The sequence below is a fragment of the Drosophila kikkawai genome, chromosome 3L (genome assembly GCF_030179895.1).
Source record: "Drosophila kikkawai strain 14028-0561.14 chromosome 3L, DkikHiC1v2, whole genome shotgun sequence".
Classification (NCBI taxonomy): domain Eukaryota; kingdom Metazoa; phylum Arthropoda; class Insecta; order Diptera; family Drosophilidae; genus Drosophila; species Drosophila kikkawai.
The window spans coordinates 11,194,020-11,218,024 of NC_091730.1; the positions used below are offsets into that span (position 1 = coordinate 11,194,020).

The 24,005-nt window shown below is 40.0% G+C and overlaps 2 protein-coding genes across 2 annotated transcripts in view; one reads left to right on the forward strand and one right to left on the reverse strand.

The window, feature by feature from the left end:
• IRSp53 (Insulin receptor substrate 53 kDa) overlaps positions 1 to 24,005 on the forward strand; it is a 30,933-nt gene that overhangs the window by 2,102 nt on the left and 4,826 nt on the right. Inside the window, exons 2-9 of the mRNA XM_017178799.3 lie at positions 13,526 to 14,168; positions 22,040 to 22,115; positions 22,238 to 22,321; positions 22,425 to 22,486; positions 22,651 to 22,848; positions 22,913 to 22,978; positions 23,198 to 23,428; positions 23,700 to 23,922. Coding sequence (XP_017034288.1) covers positions 14,124 to 14,168; positions 22,040 to 22,115; positions 22,238 to 22,321; positions 22,425 to 22,486; positions 22,651 to 22,848; positions 22,913 to 22,978; positions 23,198 to 23,428; positions 23,700 to 23,922 — 985 coding nt within the window. The 5' untranslated portion in view covers positions 13,526 to 14,123. The remainder of the gene's footprint in view (positions 1 to 13,525; positions 14,169 to 22,039; positions 22,116 to 22,237; positions 22,322 to 22,424; positions 22,487 to 22,650; positions 22,849 to 22,912; positions 22,979 to 23,197; positions 23,429 to 23,699; positions 23,923 to 24,005) is intronic.
• Positions 12,484 to 13,255, reverse strand: LOC108082969 (uncharacterized). Its single transcript, XM_017178592.1, has 2 exons — positions 12,721 to 13,255; positions 12,484 to 12,656 (listed from the first exon to the last, which is right to left on the reverse strand). The coding sequence occupies exons 1-2, from the start codon at positions 13,253 to 13,255 to the stop codon at positions 12,484 to 12,486; spliced, it is 708 nt and encodes a 235-aa protein (XP_017034081.1).

Here is a 24,005-nt window from a genome sequence, read left to right on the forward strand (position 1 = left end):
TTTATAAAAATTATTGATGATAATATTCAGTTAGCTTGAGAGTTAGTTAGCAATTAAGGAAAATGCCAATGGAGATTGCTTTTCATATTTCCAGCGCAGAAATGGAGCTTTTCCTAAACGAAGAACCAGTTGAAAACTTTGTTCATTAATAATAACGGTCAAGCCGATCAGTTAGAGTTTTCAATTAGACTTTTCCGTATGGTTCATCGTTACTTTAAGATAATTAATTTTAAATCTATGGTTACCAAGCACTTTTTTTCAATCATTTTGTAATTTTCATTCTGTAATAAGAAGCTCCTATACTTTTTGTTTAACAATTTCTTTAACTATTCAAAATATTTCAATTAGATTAGAAATTGATTTGTTAATTTGTTTTTTCCTTTACAAAAAATATTTTAAAGTTTGTAAGAAAAGGTGAAACATATTATCTAAAGCAACAATAAAATATGTTCCCAAAAAATCCAACATTTTTTTGCATAAACCCACCAATTGCATCAGCATAGCCAAAAAAATCAATAGAAATGTCACCCAAAAAGGGAAACCAAATGCACATTTTCCGCTTGCGTAATATCTCCAAGAAGCCAAAGAAAACACAAGCGCATAAAATTAAGATGGATGCGAAATGTCGAAAATGTGAATATGAGACTTTTGAAAAAAAAAAAACGAATGAAACACCCAAATAATGACCACTTTCTAACATGGCCCGGCTGTTTCCTGATGTCCCATGGCTTTCCTAGGATTTCCTTTTTATTTTTGTTTGGTTTTTTGTTTTTTTTTGTTAAGTTTTTGTCTATTTTTTTGTCATGCACATTATCACCCAAAAAACTCACTTGACAGCCGGAGCCAGGCGGCTCGGCCCCCCGTAACCACCGTCCTGCCCTCCGCGTCATTGTCATTGGAGTCGACGACTCCACGCGGCCACGACTGCATTTCCCACTCAAGACAACATTTCATAAAGTTTATTAAACTTTAACCAAATTGTTAAAGCGTCGATTTGCCCCCCTCGCCATTCACTTTTAGTGCCGCAGCAGCAGCAGCAGCAACGGCAGCTGCTGTGGGCGCTCCAAACGAGTCCATCAACTCTGGCCAGGCTCTTAGCTCGCAGCTTGGACCATAACAAACTGCCACATTGGCCGGAGTTGGCTTGGACTGAGATCCGGAGGCAGCTGTAATGGCCAGGGGCCAGGGGAGTCTGTTTTCTTTGAAGTGGCGAGCATTTTCCTCGAACGCCACCACTTGGAGCATTCAGTGCCACTCGCACTTGGCGTGTCGCCGCCCGAGAATCGCAAAATTAATTTTCATTTTGCATAAACTGTCAAAAAGTAAAATCTATTAAGCGATCACTTCCTCTCGGATCCAAACGCAATGGGGAAATGCAAGAAATCAATTCGCTTTTATGCAATGTAAATAATATTGCGGTTTTGGTTTGCAAGTTACATAAAACGCTTAGATTGGGGAGACTTAATAATGTTTAGATAAATTAAATATGACTTTTAAGATTGAATATTATATATCTCTATATTTATCTCTATTTATATCTACATTTATCTGTGTAAAATAAGTCTGGATTTATGTCTATAAACTCAAGTTGATTATACCTTGATTTAGCAAAAAGTCTCTGAAAAAATCTTATAATAGAGATAGGTTTTTTTTTGCTTTTAAATAATTGTTTGAATAAATTTAAAGATGGTTCAAGTTTGAAATAAAAATATTCTGATTCCTCCATTTAAAGTACTCTAAAATATGTATAAAATAAGTGTCTCTTTGTTCACCAATCTATGGAATAACTAATTTCTAATGTGGTTTTAGTTCAGGGAAAGTTTACCCAAGAAAAAAAACTGGCTTAAAGCGAAGGGGCTTTCCATTGGGCTACAATAAAATTAGTTGTTTAATTTCAATGTTTTGGCACTTGCTGTCAACTAATCAGTTGGGCACTTGAAGCCAGCTAAATTGACAGTAAAGAAAGTTAGAAAAGCAAATAATTTAATACTAAAATTGTGTTTTTATGGGCTCTATAAAAGAAACTTTGTTCTCGTTGGAATTCCAAGACTCTTGTTTTTTTTAAGTACCCAACAACTTAGACACTTTGTTTCCAGTTGTTTACCCTTCAAGGTCGATCCTTTCACTTGCACTCGGTTAGATCTTCATGAATACCTTTGTAACAAGGCTGCAGGTTAAAAAAAAACATGGGTAAATGTATCTTCCACCTGGGAGCATGACAAGACCATAAAAACAATAACTAAACATGTCAATGCGCATTTGACTTAATTAGGAAATTGTACAAGTGCATGAGCTGAACCTTAAGGCTGCAACGGCACTTGGCATTAACCACATTAACCGCATTTTTCCATCAGTCAGTCAGGTAAGCGGAGCGATATGTCGCTGCTTGCCTCTGGTGGTGCATTTGCATTGAAAGTTGTTTTGGTTTTGGCTGCAATTGGATGTGGAAATGCAAGCTAGGGAATTGTGTTGAGATTTTTTCTTTGCCAGAAGGAATTTCTGAAATTGGGAAGATTAAAATCCGGCTCGAAGGACCAACATAGGACGATCTAAATAATAAAACGTATTTATTGGTTAGTTCTTTGTATGCAATTTTAAAATGTATTCGGTTTACTTGTGACTGAAATCTTTCAGTTATACATTCTACAATCTTAATGAAGCCTAAGTTCCAGTTCACCTCGTACCGAAGTCTCCCGTAAGTCAGTTTCTGATCTCTGTAATTTGATTTTAATTTTCTACATTTATTTATTACCCCATTTGGGGTCTCTCTTGGCGTTCGCTAAACAAGTTTTTCCGTTTCGATTGTGAAATCGAAAGCATTTGCCATATTCGCTGTGGAAAGAAAAGAATGCGGCAATAATCGCCAGCAGCCAATAAACATAATTGCCCGAGTGTTTCGCCAATCAGTTCGAGGGCGTGTCTTGGTATTTTCCTGGATTTCCTTTTTGCTGCGATTTATTTCATAGAAAATCAATTCAATGCGCGAACGGTTCAGCGGGACGTTCATTAAAAAATGCCAAAGCGTCTGGGACAATTGGAAATTGCGAATACGCCCTGTTGTCCACCATTTGATTATGGAAATGCCATTTTCGTTCGTTTCCTCGATCGAATATTGTGTGTTTTTTTTTTTCTTTATCCGACAACACGCGAAATAATAACACGCATCTCGTTCCACAAATTCAATAGTATCTGATCGCCAAGTGGAACAAGTTTTGGCTTGATCCAATGACCTCAAACCGAACTCAAATCGAACGGGCTAAGTAAAAAAGTTCACACCTAAAAGGCTTTGGCTTTGCTGGCAACACCACAATTTATTTGGGCCAGGCAGCAAAACGCAAATATTCCGCCCGATATGCAGGTGAATGAGCCCGCGAATTAGCCAGAGCTCAGTTCATTTCGGCTTCGGTACAGTTCACTTCAGTTACAATTTCAGTTTCAGTTCCAGTTTCTGTTTCAGTTTCTGTTTCTGCGGCTGTCCAGCCTTGCCTTGCCGAGCCCAGCAAATCGACTTTTGTGCCAATTTTCAATGCAAATCGCATTAAGGCAAATGTTGCAAACGGCAGCCAGCCTTTGCACACACGCCACAGGTAATTTGTAACAATTTCTTAATGACCAAGGCAGCAGCGCACAGCAAAGCGGGCGAACGAGGAGAGTCGAAACCGGTGAAATGATATCAAGTTAAATGTAATCAATAGCCAATAGAAATGATGGTTAAGCATGCCAACTTTGGATACAAGTCTTTCTTTGGAAAACATTTAAAAAATATATATTTATTAATATAAAAATATGAATATAAATATAAGAAGAGATAGACTATATTGTGAAGGGTTTTAGTTTAGTCTAGTTGGCTGGATTTTATATAGATATAGATAGAGACTTGACTATATGCATTCTTTTTGTACAGATCCTCGTCCCTCTTTCCTTGGATCCATCGACTTGATATTTTTAAAGGCTTCCTTTTGAATACAATTTTTGATTTTTAATTTGATTTTGTTTTAATTTGTTATAAGATCTTTTAAGTGTTTAGTTTTGACTGTTTGGCAATAGGATTCTATTACAATCAAATATAGTATTTTCAGCTAACAAATTCAATGCAATACAATGACAATTAAAATTGCACAATTTGTAAAAATAACTTGTATTATTGTAACCAGTCATTAGTTAAATAGTTGCTCCACTGGACTGTTATTATCTGATTAGTGTGGCACTTATTTAATTTTTCTCCGTTTTTAAATCAATACCAGGCATCAGTCAGACGGTCTTAATTGCCTTTCGGTTTTATTAAGTGGCTAATAAGAGAGTCTACATACATCTATTGGCCGCTTGGTTAGCGCCGTGAAGCTGCTAATGCTTATTACGCTCAATTTGCCTCGCTAAGCTGCAATTGCAGTTGAAGTTTGGACCACAAGTAGCTCTGTATGTTGGAGTTTTCGTTTTGCATAGCATTCGTTGCGAATCTCTGGCCAAATAAATCCCATCATTTGGGCCATCATCTTAAAGTAAAAGTGGGGCCATGTACTCTTGTATTTGGGTTTATGCGTTTGCAAATATAAAAACTTTTGTTTGAGAATAGTTTATGCTTTCAAGGAGGTTTAATCAGTGGGTTAACAGTGGCCATTAGATGGGGAACTTTCACAAAAGCCTCATGGGAAAATAAAATCATGGGACATTTGGAATATTTTTAAAGAAAATTTAACAGTTTATAATGGGGTTAAGAAAGTGGGAATAGCAATTCATTTATTTTGCAGCATTAAGACGGATAAATTGTGTTTTTAATGGCAGACATTCTTGTTATGTATTCTATATTTTCCCTGATCATTAATAACTTTTTCGATTTCTGTTCTCTTACAGGTTTGTACATCATTCCCACTCCCTGTATATTTTTGTGAAGCGGATGAGCTAAGCCCTCGTGAGCCTATGTACTATATACACCAGGTATCTCTGCACAATTTCTATTTTTAATCGCGGCGTTCAAAAATGTGGGCAGGGAATCAAATGCAAATCATCAGGCACAACAGAAAGACAGACAGTCTTATTCAAAAATGCTAATTACGCAGGTAGAAATCAAAGTTTGTTTGGCCAGCGAGAAAAAGGCAAAAAAGGAAAGCCAGAAATTGGCCAAGTCGTCGTCGTCGTTGAGCCATCGACTGCCAATCAATGCGACTATTTGCCTAATGGAAACTGAATTTTTCGGCCAATGTACGGGAATTGAGATTTATGCCGATGTCTGGCGAGAGCCTTCAAGTTCAATGCGATGGGAAATTTCAATTAACGAAAAGCGACGCGAAAAAAAAGCGGCGGGAAAAATAGAAATTGGCCACTTGAAAGCAATTCACCGACGCTGTGGGCAGACCAAACAGAGGAAGCGACAGATCACCGGTTGGCTGCAAAGATACATAGATACGGAGATACATATAGAGATGTACATATGTATATAAAGATACTCAGATACAAAGATACGCCGCAGGCCAACGGTCTTGTCAACCAACCTACGCTTTGTGCACTTGACCGGCTAATGGCTTTTTTGCGTTTCATTGGCTCGGCTGCGTCCAGCATCTTTTCCTTTTCACAATTTGGCAGCTTGTTGAAAGTGAAATGTGTGAAAATGGCTAATTAAATGCACGAAGATCTCTGACCAACTTCTACGGATAATGTTCACGTCGGAGAGGGGGTTTCACTGCGAGCTAATTATGAAATTTCTGTTGGTCCAAGAAACCCGTCATAGCAAGTCATTTCCGTCGGTTTATTGAGTGATTTTTACGAGTGCCGGCCGATCCCCGAACTTGAAAGCGCCATTTGTGCACAGCGTTTTGTTTACTTCTGTTTCAGGTTTTGTTGTTCTGCCCGCGGATCAACGAAATGTTTAATAACGCTCAGCACGTAGCTGTAATTACGCCTCGAGTTTGTTGCTTGAGTCTTTTGTTTTACGACTAATTTAAGCCAGCTGCTCTCGGCCATAATTGGGGTTAGTCTCTTGAATGTGAATATGAGTTTGATTTAATGGCCTTTTTCATTTGTAACACAGACCCACATTTTCTAAGCATCTGAAAGGTAATCTCTTTTAACTCTTATGGCATGCCAACTTTATAATATTTGAGAGGTATCTTTATGCAATATTCAGAATCATACAAAAGACTCGCCACCATTTCCAGCTTACCAAATTAATTATGCAAATTGCTTGAACTCTGTTTCCAACCATTGAACTCTGGCTTATGATGAATACGCTGAATAGAAATCAAAATCCCCTTCCAAAATCTATTCAGTGGTAAGTTTTCAGATAATGAAATTGACAGATTGGCAAAGGCAGGGAGAAATTCAATGAAAACCAAATGCAAATTTCGATTTGCATAATGTAATTTTAGCAGAAATTATAGATTCTGTAACTGGTTAGGAATGCCAGGTTGTACAAAAACAAATTCTAGTCCCACGAAACATTCTAGCACAAATTGAAAACAGGTTTTTCCCAATCAAAACTGTGTCAAACCATCAAGAATGCCCCGGCAAATTGCACAAATATTTCGAATTGCGACATAAAATATTTGTTTTAATCGGTTAAGCATTTGTCTCGAATAATTCAGCAGTTTTCGGTTTAGCTTTTCGGTTCGTTTTCTCGCAACTAATTGGGCCTCCGACTGCATAAATAAACGCCAAGCGGTCACCTAAGTTCATTGACTTGGATTCTAATACGATTTCATGGTTTTGGGGCTTATAACTGTGCCACCATACTATATAACGATCAGGGCAGACTTTAAAGCCACAGATTTCACAGCAGAATCATCAAAACATGCGTAGTGGGAAAGTCTCTGGTGAAAGGGCGTAGCCAATTTTAAATAACACCTTGGAATTACATCAATATGATGTTTTTAGTATACTAATTGCAGCCTTGAATTCGTGGATTAGAATATTATTTGTTTAGCTAGGCAAATAAATCACTTAAATATTTTTGTGAATCAATAATAAGTTGGCTATACAAAAATATAAATAATTATTTGCGTCTCGCTTTTTGTTGCTTACGTAAATATTGTGTGGCGATTAACTGGAATTATAATATGCCAGAGAATGATTCCCCCAAAATGCAGCCATTGGCTGGTGTTTATTCAAGTAATGAGCGAAACGTTTTTGGCTTGACAAATGTCCAGGGCTTGGCTTGGGGTGGAGCAGCATCGGCAATGGCCACTGACTCTGAGAGTTTCTAATGGAATAAATAAACTTGGCCAACGAATGGTACTGCCAGATACATTTTATACAGTTAAAATATTATTCTCGCAACTGCTGCAGCTCCGTTCTCTGTTCAGTTGGAGTTTGATCTTTGTTATTTTGGCTCGTTATGGCATTTGCCTGCCTGATCGCTGTGTCTTTGCGGTTAGTGCGGCTGCAGTGCTGAAAATAAAAGTGAGCGCCGTCTTCTCACAGGCTTTGGCTGCGGTTGCCATCTATAGCAAGTACATACATACGTACGTACGAGTATCTGACAGATATTCAATCTTCATCTTTGCCATCAAATCGTTCGTCAAACGTGTTTTATTGTACGAGATACTTGCGCTATTTTCTGCGTCTCAAGTGGGTTCTGATCCCCCGCCAACCGCTCCAACTTCGTGGTTCCATCTCTGTGAGCTGGCCTGGGTCTGGGCTTGGGCCTCGGCCCGGGCTCGGTCTCGGGCAGTCACGACATCTGAACAACGGCCCCATATAGCCGGCGACAGCTCAAGGTCGCATTCCTTGCAGGTGACGCAGGCGTCACTCGTTCGGCGATTTGTTTTTACTTCGGTACCCTGGCATATTGAAGTATTTTTGTGTCTTTGCGAGTATCTCTATTTCGATGATTGGTCGGTGGGCGGACAAATGAGTTTTTGGCTTTGGCTACCGATCTGCTGAGGAAGCTGTAGCGAGAACCCCCGCCATATCCCATGACAAGTGCCACTGAATCAATCAACAGATAGACTTGAGCATGTATTAGTGTGATTTTAGTTCCGCTTTTTATTAGATTTTAGACTTGCCAGGAAAGTGTTCTTTTACCCCTTTTGTGCTAATTTTCCTGTTAGAAATTCCCAAGCTTGAGTTTCCTTATATTTTATTTGTTAACCAAGCTCAGAAAATCCATTTAATTTCTTCATTTAATAATGTGGTTGTGGGTGTAGGCAACATGCCCAGTTCCTGTTCAAAGAGATATTGCCATTAACGCTCACAGAGAAAAAAGGCAGGCCAACTAGAGTCGGCACTTTGAGATTCCATCTGCACCTAATTTATGACGGGGAGAGCTTCTTTTTTCCCGCCAGCAATGGCAGCGAACAGGAGATGATGCCAGTACGTGAGGAGTACTGCTAAACGAAGTCACGACTATTTATACTCGAGAGATGTGTGTGCTGGAGTGTGTTAGCCATGTTGGGTGTGTCTGGTGATCAGCCTCCAACCGGGTGATTCTTGAGAGGGGGAGTGTCCGGTGGTTCAGTGGGTTAATGGAACAGCAAAGTGAGAATGAGAAAAAGTTGCCTCTAAATGATGAGAAAGAGGAGAAGGATTTTAAGCACATCGAGACTATAATTAGTTTCATTATAATAATCTAGAGCTTAATTTTAAACTAAGTGCATTCCAAAAATCAAATTAAAATAAAACAAATTGTACAATTATTCAAAGAAGTTTATGGTTATGGCTGATTCCCTTATTCAGTGAAAACTCACCTTTAATCACCCCAAAGAAATAGTAATTTTCTTTCTTTCTTCATTACCAAAAATATTTGTAAATATTTTATGGTTAAAAGTTAATTGCAAATGCTTTTTGGGTGAGCCAAGGCCAGCAGGGGCCTGACTCGGTGCCTCGGTTCAGGGCATATACCCTTACCAATACACCACCTACCATGGACCAGACCACATCTCTTTATGGCAGCAAGTGTCAGGCGAGATGTCGGCCAGTCGTCAGCTCGAATCGCTTGGCTTCGGAGATCGGTCTTGGTACATTTCAGCGGCTTTGGTTCGACAGCCCAGAGAGAGAAATAACTTAAACTTTTACTTTCACTGCCAATTTGAGTGAACGAGACGGGATTTGCATGGCAGCAGCTGGTTGGCTAAGGAACGGTGTGCAGCGGGGGTATGGAATGGCTCAACAATGTTTATTGTGTGCTGTGTTGTGCCTAAGACTCATTTGCAAATGTATCTGGCGGCAATTTAGCGCACAGATACACAGATACATGCAAGCATGTATCTTCTCCCCGTCGCATTGTCTTCTTCGGCCTTTAGTTTAATTTCATTTTCACAACATCTTCGCTGGCATTCACGCCCCCTTTTGCTGTTTTCCGATCCCCAGACCGACGATACACACACGTGTATTCACATGTGCTGCAATTTGATCGTCACGTCGAGATTGCAGCCGCAGCAGGCAGCAAATGTTAATGACGAGCATTTGATAATAGTAACTCCGACTACGACTGAGACGGCTGCTCCGACTCAGACTCATCTGCCGTTTTTTTCCGCCGACTTAACTGATGTTGGACATGCTGCTTAGAGTTGTTTACCCGATTATTCGCATGTATTTTGACTGTCAGGAGAATGGTCGTTGGCTGCTCATCAGCTCTTCGATTCGGCGAAAGTTTTTTCCAGGTGCTTTGAGCCATTTGCCAGATAGGGAGGATGCAGGCACTCGCCTTGGCTGGGAGTATGAAACGCCCACCAGGAGTTTTCCCTCTATTCCATTAAAAGATATAAAGATATCCGGGAAATACCAATATGACATTTTAATTTGTGGTCGGTCATTGACTATTTTATGCAAGCAGTTTTGAGCTTCAGAGATCTCTAAATATATCAAAATATCTTTAAAAATAAAGTAACTTTTGTATGAAATATATCTAAATATATTTATAAAATAAGAAGAACGGTTTATAACAATGAATCTCATCTCAGCAATCTGACAAATTCCTTATTTAAACATTTAAAAAATATTCTTTATCTTAAATTCTATTAAAATTCTCCACATTCTTCATATTTCTTATTTATAAAATTCCTTGTGACTGCACCTTCAAATTCTTTGAGGCTCTAAAAATAACCACAAGCTAAGCTAGCAATTAAAAGCCAATAATCATACCGCTTAGTCCCAGCTGAGCAATGCAATATTCGATTTTCTCGGCATAACATTGGCCGATGCTGGCTGACTTACGATGCTGGCCTTGTTCTTAATAGACAAGCGTTGTTTTTTGCATACATTTCCATGGCAGATGCATAATTAAGCCGTCGTCCACTGGGGCGATATCGGGTTCCAAGTGCTGACCGCAGAGAGACGAGCGGCGAGTGCTAACCTTGCCTCAAAAGAATGCAGCTGCAAGGTTTGTTGCCTAAGTCTTTGGTGGGCGGGGCAGCTTTAAATTCTAGCCGATGCCCAGGGGCGTGGCCACTGGCCAGGCCAGACATCACGTAGACAAGAGCTCCAATAAAAACGCTTTTTAAATCATCTAAAAGGCCCAACTTTCTTCGCGCCACTCTCACTTCGACGGCTTATCTGGAATGTGTTTATCTTGCATCTGCATAAATATCGAGATGCGACATCAAGCATTTCGTAAGATTTGAATGCGTTTCATCTCGTTTCATCTGAGACATGTTTTCGTTTTCATTTCATTATGTTGGAAATGGTAATGGAAATGGAAACTTCCTCGGAAGACGCGTGTGTGTGCCCACGTAATAGACTTGGCATGGCCGGGTGAAAGACCCCGCAAGATACGAAAGTCGCCCGGGCGAAGTGCTGACATATTGATGCTGAGGCTCACAATAACAGAATTTCGGATTGAATGGAGTGTGTCACACTTCATTCCACAATTAAGTTGGTAAAAGTCAACAGTCTGGGTTGATCTGCGGAGTGAGATGTGGCGACGAGTGCCAACTATGAATGGGAGCTACAAGGGAAGGGCAAGCTGAGAGATTCAGCCTTAAATATCATTTCAAGAGTAGATAAGCCAAGAATTCTATTCATTCTTACTTTTCCTGCTTGCTAAATCTTTATAATTTTTAAAATTCCTATTTTTAAGCCTTGGAATGCCCAATTAAGCTCCGCATACTCTCTTTTCTTGCACATTCTTCGGTTAATTGCAAGCCTGTAAGCTGTAAGAAAATCGAAATCAAATTAAGATTCCAAGCCAAAGCTTCGCCTCGGCTCCCGGCTGTGGCCCAGCGGCTATAAATTTGATATTCAAAGTAAATTTTCAATTTCTACGCGAATAGATATTTCCATAAATAAACCGCATAAATCAGAGCTGAGACCGCGGCTGACAGCGTTCAAAAGCGAACTCGACTCATTAGTAATCAAAAGCTGTGCTCTAGAGAGCCGTGGGGAACTGAACTGGAGAATCTGAAATGTAGACAGGCTTCGATATGCGGCCATTGAATTCTGGCCGAGAGCGGAGACTTGCACAAATTGTTGCACAAGCCGGAGCCGAGCGGATCGTGGGCAGTAAGTGGCTGGTTGCCACTGGAGCGATGTCGCCAACGCATCGACATTGCCTATGGCGTCCTTCTGTCCCATCTGTCACACGGGGAAAAATTCGAAAAATTACAAAAATGCTAAATTCAAATATTCTTTCTTAAGTTAAAATATACATATTTATATAATATATCGAAAAATGTGTGGAAATGTGAAAAATGTTGAACAATATATTTTTATTTCTATTGAAAATGCATAATAACTAAAACTTAACATAGAAGTCCATCATAAAAGCATTTATCTCATTTTCAAGTCTATATTTCAAGTCTTTATAGATGAAAAATCTTTATCTTTTTAGGCCACATTTTTCGCTCAGTGTTGTCTCCTCGATTTCAAGACTCTCCAGACCACCGAGCGCAGAACCCCTGTTACCTTGTTGACTTTGCCTTAATGGCTATTCGGCCGTGTTGCTCTCTGTGGCAATTTAAATATTTTAGCCATTTCATTTTGAGCATAATGCTGCCAGTGCCGGCGACCTGTAAAAACACTCGATTGTCGCTTGTTGAATGGTTAAAAAAATCGTCAAAAATTTCTACTATTTTGCATTTGAGTTGTGTGGTCATTATTTCTGCAGTTTACAGCATGTTTTTGTGAGATGTTTGGTAACAGCTTTTATGTTAACTGGAATTCCTAAGAATAAACAATATGTTCAAAAAAAGAAACCAATATACTTAAATACAAATGTTTAAAAAGACACTTCAAAGCGTATGGTAATAATATGAAATGTTTTTCATTTTATTGGTATATCTTATGAATTTATTTTACTAAATTTTATAGCTCGCTTTTAATTAGAGCTTAGGCTTTTTATTGGTTAGCACCTTTAATATAAAAAATCATGTATGGTATTTTTTAATTAGCATCATTAATAAATGCTACCCATGGCTTAAAATGCGCGTCTTTACGTTTTCTAAAGTCAATAAATGAATATATTTTTTAAACAGTTTAGTAGCAAAACGAGCTTGTAAAAACATAGTTATCTTTTAAAGCATATTTCCTTTAATTTTCAAATGAATTTTGGTTTATTTAACTGGTCTTGTTTGAGGATTTCTTAACCTTGATCTTGGTTCCGCCCACCGACGACTTCTTTCGGCCATTTAACTTGGCCTTGTTGGAGGATACAGCAGCGGGCTTGGGCTTAACCACCCTGGCCTCCACCCGGATGTACAAATCGTAGTTAAAGTCCCCGCATGTCTTGCCTGAAAAATATAATAAAAAAGTAAAGGACAAGGGTAGAAAATTGTGGAATTATTGTATATTTACCGCAACACATTTCCTCGCCACAGGACTCGCAGGTCATCAGGCGTGTCTCCACAATGCCCGACTTGTTCTTGATCTTCTTGACGCAGTTGTTCAGGGCAAACTCCCTACGATCCCGTGCCTCTGTCTTCAGCTCCAGCTTTCCCATTTCAACCATACGGCTGAAGTACTCCTCCTCCTGTTTGTTCTTGGGTCGCAATGTGGTCAACATTTTCCAATCGATGGGCACCGCGCATAGCTCCATGAGCACCACATCCTTCATCTCACCAGGCACGGGATCTGCGTAGGTGTAGAGTGCCTCTCGCTCGCCATTGCTTCTCATAAGCTTACGCATCTCCTTTTTGGGCATTTTGAAGGCATAGTCTTTTTCCCGGATTTTGATTTCCTCGGCGCGCACTTTGACTGGTCGCATCTTATAGTCGGGCACCTTTTCAAAAAGCCGCTTGAACTCTTCGATGGTCTGGATATTGCTCCTACTGAGGTCCAGTACGGGCACCACCGTCTTCTTTTTGGACAGCAAATCGTCGAGTTTGCTCATTTTTAGAAACTGTTTTCACAGGTTTAATATAAACACCTGCAATTATTTAAAATTAAGTTATTTTTAATTAACAAGCTGTGCTCTTGACAATCTCCTGAATCCTTTTCAAGTCAGAAAAAGCTTAAACGAATATCGATTAAATATGAATTGCGTTGCCTAGCAATTAACTTCCTCCGCTTTCTGGACTTATTTTTCCTGCTGTTGTTTATTATTTATCCTAGAGATACAAATACAAAGTCACTCATAGTTCCTCCTGTTCTCTCCTTACAGAAACAACTCTATCACGTGCCGAAGCTACAAGTTGTTGATAAGTCGCTGGGCAAACAACGAACGAGACCCGAAGACCCCAAAATAAAACCCGTTGAGAAGTCGGCAGCCAAAAAGCTGAATACAGAAACAAATAAACCCAAATCCAAACCCAAATCTCTGGGCTGGCATTTCATTTACCTGGCTCGCGTTACGTGGTGCGGTCGGTGTGTCTCTCGTCTGCCCGCCAAAAAGAAAGTCACGACGACAGAAACGAGATTTCCAAGATTCTGCAACGAAAGTCAAAGTTACAAGTTTACTCCAAATTCGAGTCTTTCGGTTCGGTTCAACGTCTTCTGTCACTCCGGTACCCGTCTCCGTGCTTTTTTTCGGCGGTGTCTCCTCCGTGTGTGCCACATTTAGAAAGTGAAAATCGAGTGCAGTCTGTGCCAGGTTGCCTCTGGGCGCTGCAGCTGAAAGTGAATTTGGACGGCAAGGGATTTCGGGTCTTGGACGTCAAATTCATCATTAACCATTATCCAGCGGTAGCCCGGGAATTCGGCTACTCGAAACCACTTCTCATTCATCGGCAGGAGGGCCCGGCATAAAGGTCCCAGCAACAATGGAGGCCGAGGAAGTTACAAAACTCGTCGATGGCGTGTACAGGGTAAGGTTTCTATTAATACTTGCAATGAAAATAGAAAATGGGGCCTCAGCTGTATCTGATCTTGAAATTCATACCTCTTAATATGTTTTTTCTGAAATCGAAATATTTAATTTGAAACATAATTGCACACCGTCTACTCCACTTAGCTTGAGGTCACAATATAAACTTATGCAACCCCACTGACACCTAAATACGAGGCCGTTTCTATTAGCCACTTGCGACTAATTTCCAGTTACGTTCAGTTAACGATGTGTACCCTTTTCGGAAAACAATTTATAACGTTAAATGTTTTCTTTTTGTAACGAAATTTATCGCCACACGCGATCTCCATAAGCGGCAGCCACCAAAATTAATCTACAAAATGAAAACAAAGAGCCGTGACTTGAAAGTTAAGCTGGGATACCCTTGAAAATGAACCAATATTTTTAATGTCTATAATTATTGTTTATTCCTTATAAGTAGGTAAAATTTAAGTGCTAAGGTTGGTGATAAATTCTGGATATATAACACAAAATTAGCCATCAAAAGAGATACTTTACAGAAACCTTCAAACTTATACTTGTAAATTTGATAACCGAAATGAAAACTTAATTTAACATTTTTAAAGGCATTTAGTTTTTAATGTGAGTATTTCTTTTTCAAATGGTTTTAACATTAGGTTTTATTGATAGTTAAACAAAGTGCCCAGACATCGTAACAAACTGGAGTTCGAGTCTTAAGTACCTTTTGGAAAGGGTGTTTAAGCCTCGGAATCATAACCAGAAACACACAAAAATACTATATTTGAAGATTAAAATGGTAAAATACATTTGAAAGTGAATTTTTTCTTGTCGGTTGGGCTGCTGTGTAAATTCATAGCCAAATTTGGTCACGACACACGGTGCTTGTTTCTTGATTTTTCTTTTTATTTTTTTTCGGCATACATTTCTGCCCAAATACATCTAACTTAGGCCTCTACGTATATCCCACAAAGCAAACGAGTTCAATTGGGGATTTGATTTGTTTGTCTGCTTGAAAAAATTGCAGAAAAAAAACAAAACCGACGCGACGACAGCCGCCACGGCGACGACTCCGCCTTGAGAGTTTGGCAAGTTTTCGGCTTCTCTTTTCCATCTTTGCATCTGCCCGAAGTTGGCGGCTATTGCACATTTCGCGCATCTATTTCATTATGTAACTTTCGGCTGTGTTTTTTTCTTTCTTGGAAAACTAGCTGCCGCCGCTGGTTGTGGTTTTCTGCCGCCTGAAAATTGCGGAAACTTTGTTTTTGGTTTGCTTCCTTGGCTGCTGTTGCACATGGCTGCATTTTCGCGACCGCCATTTGCATTTTTCCCGCTCGTGTTTTTCTTTTTCCTCTTCTGTTTGCACTGTTATTGTTTATTTGCGACAATGTAAATCGAGTAAATGGGCGCTGCTGCTGGCTGATTTAATTAGTGGCACTTGACAAACCCGAGTGCAAACGAAAGACTCAGGAAACGAACTCGCTGCGGCAGGAAAAAGATCTGAATTGGAATCTCAATGGCCGGGCATCAATCATCTGGAGTCACTTCCTCCTCGACGCATACCAGATTATGACTTAATTTCCACTGATTAATCCGCAACCGCCGCCTTGGACCAGTCCATCAATCGATTTATTATATAAACATTTGATTTGCACACTTATACTATATCTCCACGCTGCATGGAGTTCGCCTTGTTTTGCTTAATGGATTGCCTGCCATTCGCCTTTCTGTCCGGGAGTGTGTGAATTCACTTCTGGGTTTGGTCTGTGCAAGTTCTTGAACGGGTTTTAATTAATGCGATACCATTCGGGTTTCGGCTGTCTCTATTCTAAACTCATTAGTGGACCGAGTTTGCTTATCTTTATTTTGGGTTGCGACTTGGCCTTTCTAAAATTGGCACACTTAACTGTTTTAAGGGGTTTTCTTTATGGAGCTAAAATGGGAATTTTATGGGTAGTTAGCCAAGCGATTGATGGGTTTCAATGCCAAAAATTAATCTAATAAAGTTGTATTATTCATTATCATTCAGTTTAATTTATTAAAGTATATTTGTTATGGTTTTAATATTATAAAATACAGCTAACATATATTGTTTATTTGTAGATTGTTAAAATCGTATTACCCCCTTTTGTGTCTTGTTTTTTATTCGCAAAAATATATAAGTTTGTAGTTTTAAATATTTTTAAATGCTTATATAAATCCACCAGAGGCCTTGTAATTTATGAAACTCGCAGCTTAAGTTTTTGCTTGCACCCGTAATAAATCTTGTACTCTGGTTAACGATAAATCTTGAATGGCAAACGAGTAAAGTTGCCTGAGAGATGTACTTAAGAGATGTTTGCAAAAGCCGCTTTCACTTTTTAAAGTTTTATCTGGAGTTTATCTGAGGCCAAAATAAGCTGGTGATTCTCTTGAAAAAAATGTAGAAAAAATATTTTGCAATTTTTGCAATTGCAGAAAATAAATTTAGAATTCTTACAGCTTGATAAATTAATTTACTCGGCTTTATGGTCCCTGAACCCCTGGAAGTTCTACCGCCAACAGCTCACCCACCCCACTATATATGTTCATTTTTTTTTAAATAAAAACCACAAGCTACTTGAACACTGGCAATCAAGTTTCGGGCCGTCAAGTTAATTTCAAAAACGCATTTCAACCAAACAGCTGCCAGTGCCAGCCCGGTGGCGATGAATGCCTTCGGATTGTTTGTCACTCGCTTAGATTTATGGCACATTCTCCGCAACATAAATCGAAACCGAAGCCCCTGAGCCTGCCGCCAGTCGGGTTGGCTCAGCTTGGATTGGATCAGAATGACATCCAGCTGACCACACAAAAGCCAACCTGCCTCCTCCAGACGATTGGAAAGGGAGAAGATGGTGGAGAAGTCGAGGTAGAAGGTGATGGAGATGTGGAAAGAGGAGAAGGTGGAGGCGAAGCCCCTCAAGAGTTGGCACCCAGCACGGTGCACTGCCACATTGTGGGCCGAAGGTGTCCAAAGTGCTGAGAAAAAGCGGGGAAATAAATTAAAATTGCAGCCACCTAGTGTCCACAGACCGTCTGGGGGATCGAGGCTGCCAGTGGCGACTGCGGACTTCGGACTGCAGCTGATTGCCATGTTGAAGGCATTTCTAAGGCTGCTGCATTAGAGGAGCCACTGCCACTCGGAACGATGTCACATCCCCTGGTCTGGGGGGGAATGGGCATAGTGGCTTGGCATGACCATGGCGAATGGAACTGGGTTAACGTCCGACTTACCGGTGAGAAGCCCTACCAAGCCCACTGGGTCCATTTCCCAGATACCCTATTTGCTTAAGATGGGATGGTGAAGAGTTTTAGTAATTGATTTTATACTTTTTTACTTTTATAAAACTTTCCTTCTAATTAAAGTTGCTTTAAAAGCCGTCCTCCTACCTTTGACCCAAACAATTAGTGAACAAACAGAGTACATTTATATTTGTCATTGTTATATTTCCACAACTTGGCATGTCGTAACCCCATATACTTACCTATCCTTCATATCGTCAAGGACATCTAGTCTTCGCTGGCAGAAAATTACAATTTCATTTGAGCTCGCCGTAGAACCAAGCCTGGGAAGAAGTCACGCAACCGAGAACTATCTGCGTTTAGCATTTTTCACGCACTTTGCGTTCATCTGTCCGGGGAGTGGATACTACTCACATGGCGGGGCAAGAGGAGGAGGAGGCGTGACTGGTTGCGCCTTAACGCCTTCGTTGAGGTTTTGTCAACAGTCGAGTTGGGTTTGACTTTGTGTTTGAGTCTCAGTTTGAGTTTGAGGTGTTGTTGCCGGCAAACCTGTTGCGTGTTGCTTTTTTGCATTTGTTGGTTTCTAATTGGCATAATTGCGGTTTACTGTTGCTGCCCCGGCTACGTGCTGCATTCCCGCATGCTCTGCGGTGGGTGTGTCTCCTGAATTATGGCCCAACCTGAAAGAGGCTCTCCAACGCCATAGCGCCTGTGCTGCTAAACCAAAGCGACACTGCGAAAAACAACCTGCTGCACCTTTCTGTTCACAAAATGCGATCTTGAAAATAGTGTTTACTAATTTTAAAAGTTTTAACTGGTTTTAAAGTATCATTAAAACTTTTAGTATATTTATACGTATATTAATAAGGTCTAAAATATATTTTACAGAATTTTAAATCAAGATCCTTGGCTTAAAATTGTGGCAAGATACCAAGTTGCTTCAAAGAAATTCCCAATAATTTTGTAGTTTAATTTCTCCCTCTGTATACCGCCCAACATTCCGCCTCGTTGCTTTCCTAAGCAAATGGGTGGCTTTCGTGTTATGCTTTACATTTAGTCTCTGTTTTAATTAAAACAAAATTACATATGTGTGGCGCTCACTGCTGGCGATTTATGTTAAGCGACGATTAGAGACCAAGTCACATGGGTTTGGGTTTGGGTTTGGGTTTAAGTTCGGAACTGGGGCTTGGGATCTGGATATGCCAAGTGCTGGGCAAAGACTACCTCAATTAATTTTGGGTTAAGTGTTGTCTGTGGGTCGTAGATTTGCGGGCGTGATAAGCGATTGCGTCAGTTTCAGGCCTGAGTACCGAGGGAGAAGGTGGTTAACTTGGTTAATTGCTGGATCGAACGAGCAGGAATTTGTTAAACAGTTTGGGCAATTACAGGAAGAGATAGCATCGCCCCAAAAAAAGGGAACTTGATTGCCAAATTTATTGCTGAAATTTAAATATTTGCAGATTAGGTGCGTTTTTTTAGGGAAAGGTAACTTTGTGCATTGCTTAAACCTTTTCCTATTCAATTTTGATTTCAATTAAGTACAAAACTAAAGTACTTTCAAGGGTATAATCAGTTTACAAACAGTACAAAATATCCAAATCGTGTGCTATTATGGCCTACTCCAAGTTCAATTCCAAGAGATGGATGGCTGCAACCACAAAATGAGTTGGCCACAAAGCGTGTGTACGACAACAAAGCAATTAACATTGATAAACCCATAAATGCTGTATCTCAAACACACTTGAGTCTATCAAGTTATTTGGGTATCCGTGTCTATCTAAACAAAACGTATCTCTATCTAAGCCAGAAAAAGCTGCACTGAGGTCAGCCGAGAAGAGCCAAGAGCTGGAGATGCAGGCAAGTGCACATAAAAGTATCTGTATCTGAGAGTGGAGGCTCAAACTATATTTAAATCAGCCGGCTAGTAGTAGATCATAAAAGCAAACACTCGGGCGACGAGTTGAATCGTTAAACTGTTACGACCTTGGGGGTCGAGTATCTAAGTATCTAAGTATCTAAGTATCTCAGCCCGAGTGCTGGCCCCCGATCCATTCCCACGCCTCGCCACCGCATTCGCAGCCAATAAATTGACTCGTAGAAAAGCAAATAAAGTAAAAACCGGGGCGTAAACATTTGGCAATAAACCGCGGCACAAGCGGGGCGAACTGTTCCGCGCAGAATGTGTTGTTTACATACTGGCTTTTTGACATTTTGTTGCTAATTGCTTGACTCGGCCAAGGCATTCGGTAGTCAGTACTCGCAGACTGTGAGTGCTGGGCTTTTGATCAGCTATTTTTTCTGGCGGAAGTGATTGGCCGTCAAAGAATTTCCTACCTATCACGGGAACAGTCATCAATTAAGCTTAGAGAGATGCCAAAGATTTTGACTTTCAAAGAGCTGAACAAGGCAAACGCTTTGTGGCCAAAAAAGAACTTTGAATTTGGGTTTTTGTTTCGGGTTTGCGTGTTAAGTGCTCGGCATTGTCTGCTCGCAAAACAACTTCAGGCCAAGCCCAGGACCAATGTGTGGCTTTGTCGTATTTTCAGGTGTCAACACTCGCCTCTCCGATGAGGTCACCCTTCCCTTCCACATTTCACATGACAATCGCTTCACGTCATCCATGGCAATGCAGCTTCAGTCGTGAATTGTATGCAAATCCCCCCGCACTCATGGGCAAAGTTGTTAATTAATTGTCGTTTGGCTGTTAATGTTTTCCGCAGCCCTAGATGAATTGATCGATCATATGACTCATATTCAGCTAAAAAAAAGGTGTAATTCATATTTAAATAGCCTCGGCGATGAGGGAGTTCTGGCGATAATAAATCACCAAGGTGCTAAGGCCAGGGAAATATGTGTACATAGGGGATTGATGATTTTTCGAGTTTGTTATTCGTTAACTTATATTAAAGTACATATGGTATATTATATCATATATATTATTAGAAAGTAAACTAGATTTTAAGGTCTAAGTTTATTTGGCTCATACTAATTTTGATAAAGCTAAACCCGCTTGGACTAATTGACTGTGATTAAACATAATTATGTAATGGCATTAATTAGTTTTCAATTAGCCAAGTCGCAAAAGCAGGTTGACACTCCTCATGGAGTCTATAAAATACAAATATTTTAATGTCAGACTAGATAAGATCTGGTTAAATCCAGTCTTCAACTACTTAAAAACGGGTTAAAAATATAAAAATGTATAAATGATGTCTTCCTTATTTCGCACTGGGTAAAAATTTACTAGCAGCCGTAAAAGTTTGAAACCAATAAATTTAAACTTTATTTTAGCATGAACAAGAAAGGAAGCTAACTTCGGCACGCCGAAGTTTGTATACCCTTGCAGATATTATTTCATTGCATTTTACCTATACTTATTATGTTGAGAGTTTGACAGTTACAGTTTTACATTCCCAGTTTTACATTTTCCCTACACCTACCGATCGGTTTATATGGCAGCTATATGATATAGTTGTCCGATTTTCATAAAATTTATACCAAAATTCTGAACTAATAAAATAAGCTTATATCCCAGAGTAGAAAAAAATAGTTTGAAAAACAACGAAGTTATAATTTTTTTTCTATTAATTTCCTGATCGTTCCTATGGCAGCTATATGATATACTCGTCCGATTTTCATAAAATTTTTACCAAAATTCAGAAATAATATAAAATGGTCATATGTCAAAAATAGTGCACATATGTTGAAAAACAGCCAAGTTATAATTTTTTTTCTAAAAATTTATCGAACATTTGTATGGCAGCTATATGATATAGTCGTCCGATCCGGCCCGTTCCGACATATATAGCAGTGAGAGCATATAGAAGACTATATGCAAAGTTTCATTCAGATAGCTTTAAAACTGAGGGACTAGTTTGCGTAGAAACAGACAGACGGACAGACAGACAGACAGACAGACAGACAGACGGACAGACGGACAGACGGACAGACGGACAGACGGACATGGCTAGATCGACTCGGCTGTTGATGCTGATCAAGAATATATATACTTTATAGGGTCGGAAACGTCTCCTTCACTGCGTTGCAAACTTCTGACTGAAATTATAATACCCTGCAAGGGTATAAAAATAGTTGACAACTTGTTTTAATAGATCAGTTAGATTTAACTTTAGATAATGCTAAGTAAACTTAGAGAATTTTCAAATTTACAAAACATTAGGAATGAAAGATAGTGATAAATACTTTTCTCGCTGAAAGGAATCTCTAGCATTTTTCTTAAGAGTACTCAGTCTTTATTCAGTTTCAACTTTCATTTACATTCAACGCTAAATCATAGATGAGAGATTGCTAAACGAGCAATTAGCATTACGAGTGCGAGTATGTTCGGTTGGCTACACGGAACTAATGATGTCGCTGGCTCTGACCACAACATTGTCTCGAATTAACTTATACAACAGACTTTTACTGCCGGAGGCAAGCAGGGAATAAACCATTACCAACTCGGGCGGGCTGCTGAGGAAATTGAAATGTTGGTTAGGCCAGCGCGCTGGTCTCTCATAAATTACATTTAATTAGCCTTGCGATAAGCAGGCACATGGATAAAGCCAAGCTAACGATGCCATCGATCTCCGATCTCCTCCATTGCAGAACATACTCGATCGATTCAATCCGGGAGCCAGGCAGCTGATCGCGGCGGGCAAAAGCTACCTCAAGGCGTTGCACGGTGAGTATGAGTACCAGTATGAGTGCCAGTGCCAGTATATACTGTATAACACCATAATCGACTGCTGCTAGTGGGTACAGCTAACTAATTTGCAATGCATTCCATGCCATTTCATGCAACAGGTGCCGCAACCGCCTCGCGTCTATTCAATGAAGCATTGGCCAAGATTGCGATGAACGCCCAGCAGAGCGGAACGGGCGATATTGGTAAGAGTTTCTGGGCCAAATATAAATACAGGCTCCTTATAACTCCCGCTCATCCTATTGAACTTAATTTTTATCCTGCAATATTGTTACTTTTTATGCTCAGGTTCGGCTTTGATGAGCGTTGTGAATGTCAACAAGGAGATACAGGAACAGCAGATGAATATTGTGAGTATAGAAGAAATTTAACTATACCAAATTTTATGTAAAAAATATTAAAAATATTAAGAAACAATGACTTGAATTAATCCCATTTGAATTTGATCCCTTTCTTAATACTTAATAATTCAATAACTCTAAATTATTGCACATCTTCTCCTATGTCCTTACAGCTAAAAGCCTTCTACGTGGATCTACTGGTGCCATTGGAAACGAATCTGGAGAAGGACACGAAGGTGGTGCAGCATGAGCAGAAGAAATTCCTGCAGCAGCACAAGGTGCGCATGGAGAGCTACCAGAAGGCCGTCTCCACCATGAAGAAACAGCGCAAGAAAAAGGCCACGCCCGAGAACACCGAAAAGGAGCTGAGGGTGAGCTAAGGATAATATGCCCAGGCAATATGCAGAACCCTCTAAAAAAAACATTTTCCCACAGAGCTTGCAAGTGCTGGAGGACCAGAAGAAGAAGCTAGATACGTTCTGCGATCAGAGTTATAAGAATGTGAGTTCATTGGCTACACAGAGGGAAATTAAATGAGCACACAATTATTTACACTCTGATAAGCTTTAAAAACTTGGAATTAGAGTAAAAAATACATTCCAGTTATGATAATGAAATATGATAATTTTATAAAATTTGTAAATATATATTTTTTTAATTCACATAATTTTCTTCTATGTATGACTTTTTGCTCTTTCCCACTTCCGTTCCGGCGAAAAGGCCATGACACAGGAGCGGCGACGCTATGGATTCGTCTTGGAGCGCCAGTGCTCCATCGCCAAGCACTGGATGGCCTACCACACCACCGGCAAGACGGTAATTGATAATAATTTCGAAAATTGGCAAGAGATTGCCGCTTCTCGTGAGATCATTCCCCCGGCCGCGTACGAGAGCGGCTACGGCAGCAGCAGCAACGGCCACCAGAACATCAGCGGCAACATGCGACGCCTGGTGAGTCATTCTCTCCGCCCCATCAGGGCGATTCAAATCGATCCGATCCTATCAAATTGGGCGCGAACCACTGTGTTAACTGCAATGAAGCTTCATGTTCATGAGCTTCAATGGAGAAATCGTTGAAATTTGAATGGATATTGAGATAGAATTTAAATTTAAATTGTGAAATTGGGAAGATCCTCAGGATATATTTCAGAAAAGTATCCTGTTTTGTAAAATAAAAATGTTTCCTCTAACTAACTCTATTTCTTTATTTAACTTTTTTCAGGAGCGTATCAAGGATGGAGACGATGACCAGCTACAAGGACACGGTGCCCAGCTGAAGAAGTCGCGCAGCATCGACGCCCCCTACGGGGATATGCGTACTCTCCACGAGCGTGAGAACATCTCCGGAATGGGCGGGGCCGGGTCCTCGCACTACGCCCAAAACTCGCTTCCGCGCGCCAAGTCCGACTTTAATTTGGCTTTGGTGGGCACTGGACCGAGCTCAGGTAGGAATTCATTAATCATTCCATTAAATGTTTCCCTCTTTAAAATATTTTAAATGTAATAATTCTTTTAAACAAAAAGCCCA

Excerpts from the sequence above, each read along its gene's own strand:
- LOC108082969 (XM_017178592.1), bottom strand. The coding sequence starts at position 13,255 with ATGAGCAAACTCGACGATTTGCTGTCCAAAAAGAAGACGGTGGTGCCC. Across the intron at positions 12,657-12,720 it reads TGGCGAGGAAATGTGTTGCG|GCAAGACATGCGGGGACTTT; the intron begins GTAAATATACAA and ends TATATTTTTCAG.